Here is a 2,704-nt window from a genome sequence, read left to right as displayed (position 1 = left end):
ACCACCACATCCAAATGTCGCCATACCTCTTCAATGTCAGCGATACAAATTACCTGCAACAAAAACAGAGAAAATTAGCATTTGTGATCAAACCCACAAAAATTGCAACCAAATTTAAAAAAAAACCCTACAAATTCACCAAGCAACCGTTGACCTGCATGTCGACCACCAAACTTGCTCGAATCTCCCTATTGGCTCCTTCTCAAATAAGGATAAGCATCGAACGAACAACCATAGAGCCAATGGTTAACCCCCCATGAAGCAAAACGAACAAACACAGAGCCATTGTTTAACCCCCCATGAAGAAAACTGAACAAACACAAGTGCAACCATAAACCCAAAACCAAACTCTACAAAAAATAATCTCAGTTGAGCAATGCTACAATGACAGACCAGGTGAACAGACAAAGGCGAAACCATAAACCCAAAACCAACCTCTGCAAATGACATTGTCGGTTGAGCAACGCTACAATGGTGGACCAGGTGAACAGGAAATGGAGCCAAACAAAGCCATTGTCAGCGGAGCGAAATTCCCACACACCGGGCCCGGATAAGATAACACGAGGTGGGAAACACATCGAAGAAAACAGGCTGGAAGAACCCTAAACCCTTTGTTAATGAAAAAAATTATAACTCCCACCAACCGCGACAAGTGGCAGCGTACAAAGAACATGTGTCATATGTTTAATTGTGTGGGGTCCATGTTGATTGCCAACATGGAAGGGAGGGCGCACAAATAATGGTGTCCCTCCCCTAGTTGTGAGTCATTGCCATAAAATTTTCTATAGATACAATTTAACTAATAAATATTTAGTCTTTTCATTAAAATTATATGTCAATGATATAATTTTGTGTGAGATTGTAATTTTTTATTATTTAAATAATTTTTTGAATATATAAATAGATTCAAAATTTTTAAAAACAATAATAAAACCATTTCTGGGGGTTGGATCGGACGGAGGATAGCGATGAGGCTTAGCAGTTAGGGTTAGGGTTCACTGCAGGGTTTGCCTCAAGCGGACCTGAACCCTGGGCAGGGTGCAGGTAAAGTCTGCAGACACCGGCACCAGATCAGGACAAGAAAGAGTCACGGGAAGTTTTGGGAAGGCGGATAGGCCGCAGGCTGGGCTGACAAAGAAATGACAGAATTGGATGGGGGGGGAGAGATCCCCTCCTACAAAAATGTAACGACAGGTGAGATAAGTAGGAATGGAACGAATGGACACACAGGGAAACGGAGTAAGGATGCGCGGTCATGGGGGCTCGATGGAAAGCTAGGCTAGGAAACAAATGTCTGCTAGAGCAGCAAAAAAACCCAGGTTTTTAGTCCCAAATAACAAACTAGAAGAATACAGAGGATATATGAAAGACCATGCTCTGATTTGCAAGTTTGTAGGGTCGTGGCCATCAAAGAAAGAATTGGCAAAATGGATACAACAGAGATGGAAACCTAAAGGACATATTGACCTAAAATTAGGCGCTAAAGGCTTCTTCACGATCATTTTCTCTAACCTGGAAGATAAGGAGAGGATTTTTGATGATGGACCCTATTTCTTTAACAATGCAGGTCTCTTTATGAGACACTGGGAAGAATGCTACAATCCAGATAAGGAAAAAATGTTAGCGGCTCCAATATGGGTCCGGCTGTTCGGATTCCCAATTGAGTTTTGGGATCCAGAAATCCTGGAAGGTATTGGAAACTCAATTGGAACCTTTGTCAAAGTGGCAGACACCACCAGGAAGGGTAGATATACATCCTATGCCAGGATCTGTGTTTACATGAATATCACAGAACCGCTTCCTGACTATATTGAGGTGGAATATCATGATGAGGTATGGCAACAACTAGTGGATTACGAGCACATTCCATTCCGCTACAGAAGATGTCATGAATACGGTAACCTCTTCAGATCTTGTCCCCTGAATGTAGCCGGAGCATCAACGGATACCAGGAAGGAGGAAGAATTGAGGAAGGAGGAAGAAACGGGCAAGGAGGGAGATGAAGGTTTTACAGAGGTGCAGCGCCGGAGAAAACCTCACAAAGGATCGACAAATCTGAAACCACCTTCTAAGGAGTCAAATCAGGTAAATCAAAACAAGTTTGTGGCTCTACAAGAAGAGGAAATGGAAGAGGACGACGAAGACAATGGTGAAGAAACAACATAACCTAAAAATATAAACAAAGGGAAAAATAAGGCACAAGCAAATATGGAGCTGGAAAAGGAAGTAGCGGGAACAGAAAGTCAACAAGAGTAGATCCAAATGGAGATAGACCCCCAGAAGGACAAAGGCAGTGAAGAAGAACAAGTCATGAAGAGACTACTACAAGAATGGAGGCACCTAGATGAGAGGTTCATCCCAGAAGATCATAAGCAATTATACAAAGGCATGTTCCAACGATACAAGGAGAAACGAGGGGCAATAATAGTGAGTCAACCAGAACATCTAGGATCGCAAGGGGGACAAAATACAGAAATAGGTAATGCAGAGAAAGGGAGAAGAAAATAGGGAAGAAGATCCATGAGCGAATCCATTCAAATGGTAGGCAAAATGTTGGTGAATTCAGGAAGAGTCGTACCTTTGTCAGAGATGTTCCAACAACCCCTCAAATTGTTAAAATGATAATTACAACTTGGAATATTAGAGGATTGAACAATAAGGGGAAACAGAGATACCTGAAGGAGAGACTTAAGAGAGATAAGCC

The 2,704-nt window shown here is 42.1% G+C and overlaps 1 protein-coding gene across 1 annotated transcript; it reads left to right on the top strand.

Moving 5' to 3' along the window:
* The first annotated feature begins 1,290 nt into the window (after positions 1–1,290).
* LOC149214020 (uncharacterized) lies at positions 1,291–2,166 on the top strand. Its single transcript, XM_089389258.1, has one exon. The coding sequence runs from the start codon at positions 1,291–1,293 to the stop codon at positions 2,164–2,166; it is 876 nt and encodes a 291-aa protein (XP_089245384.1).
* The last annotated feature ends 538 nt before the right edge of the window (positions 2,167–2,704 follow it).

The sequence above is a fragment of the Pinus tabuliformis genome, chromosome 1_1 (assembly GCF_031772625.1).
Source record: "Pinus tabuliformis cultivar Carrire ecotype Pingquan chromosome 1_1, CPIR1, whole genome shotgun sequence".
Taxonomy (NCBI): Eukaryota; Viridiplantae; Streptophyta; class Pinopsida; order Pinales; family Pinaceae; genus Pinus; species Pinus tabuliformis.
This window is presented reverse-complemented; position numbering and strand designations above follow the sequence as displayed.

What these genes read in the sequence shown, in the direction of transcription:
- LOC149214020 (XM_089389258.1), top strand. Translation starts at nt 1,291, where the DNA reads ATGTCTGCTAGAGCAGCAAAAAAACCCAGGTTTTTAGTCCCAAATAAC.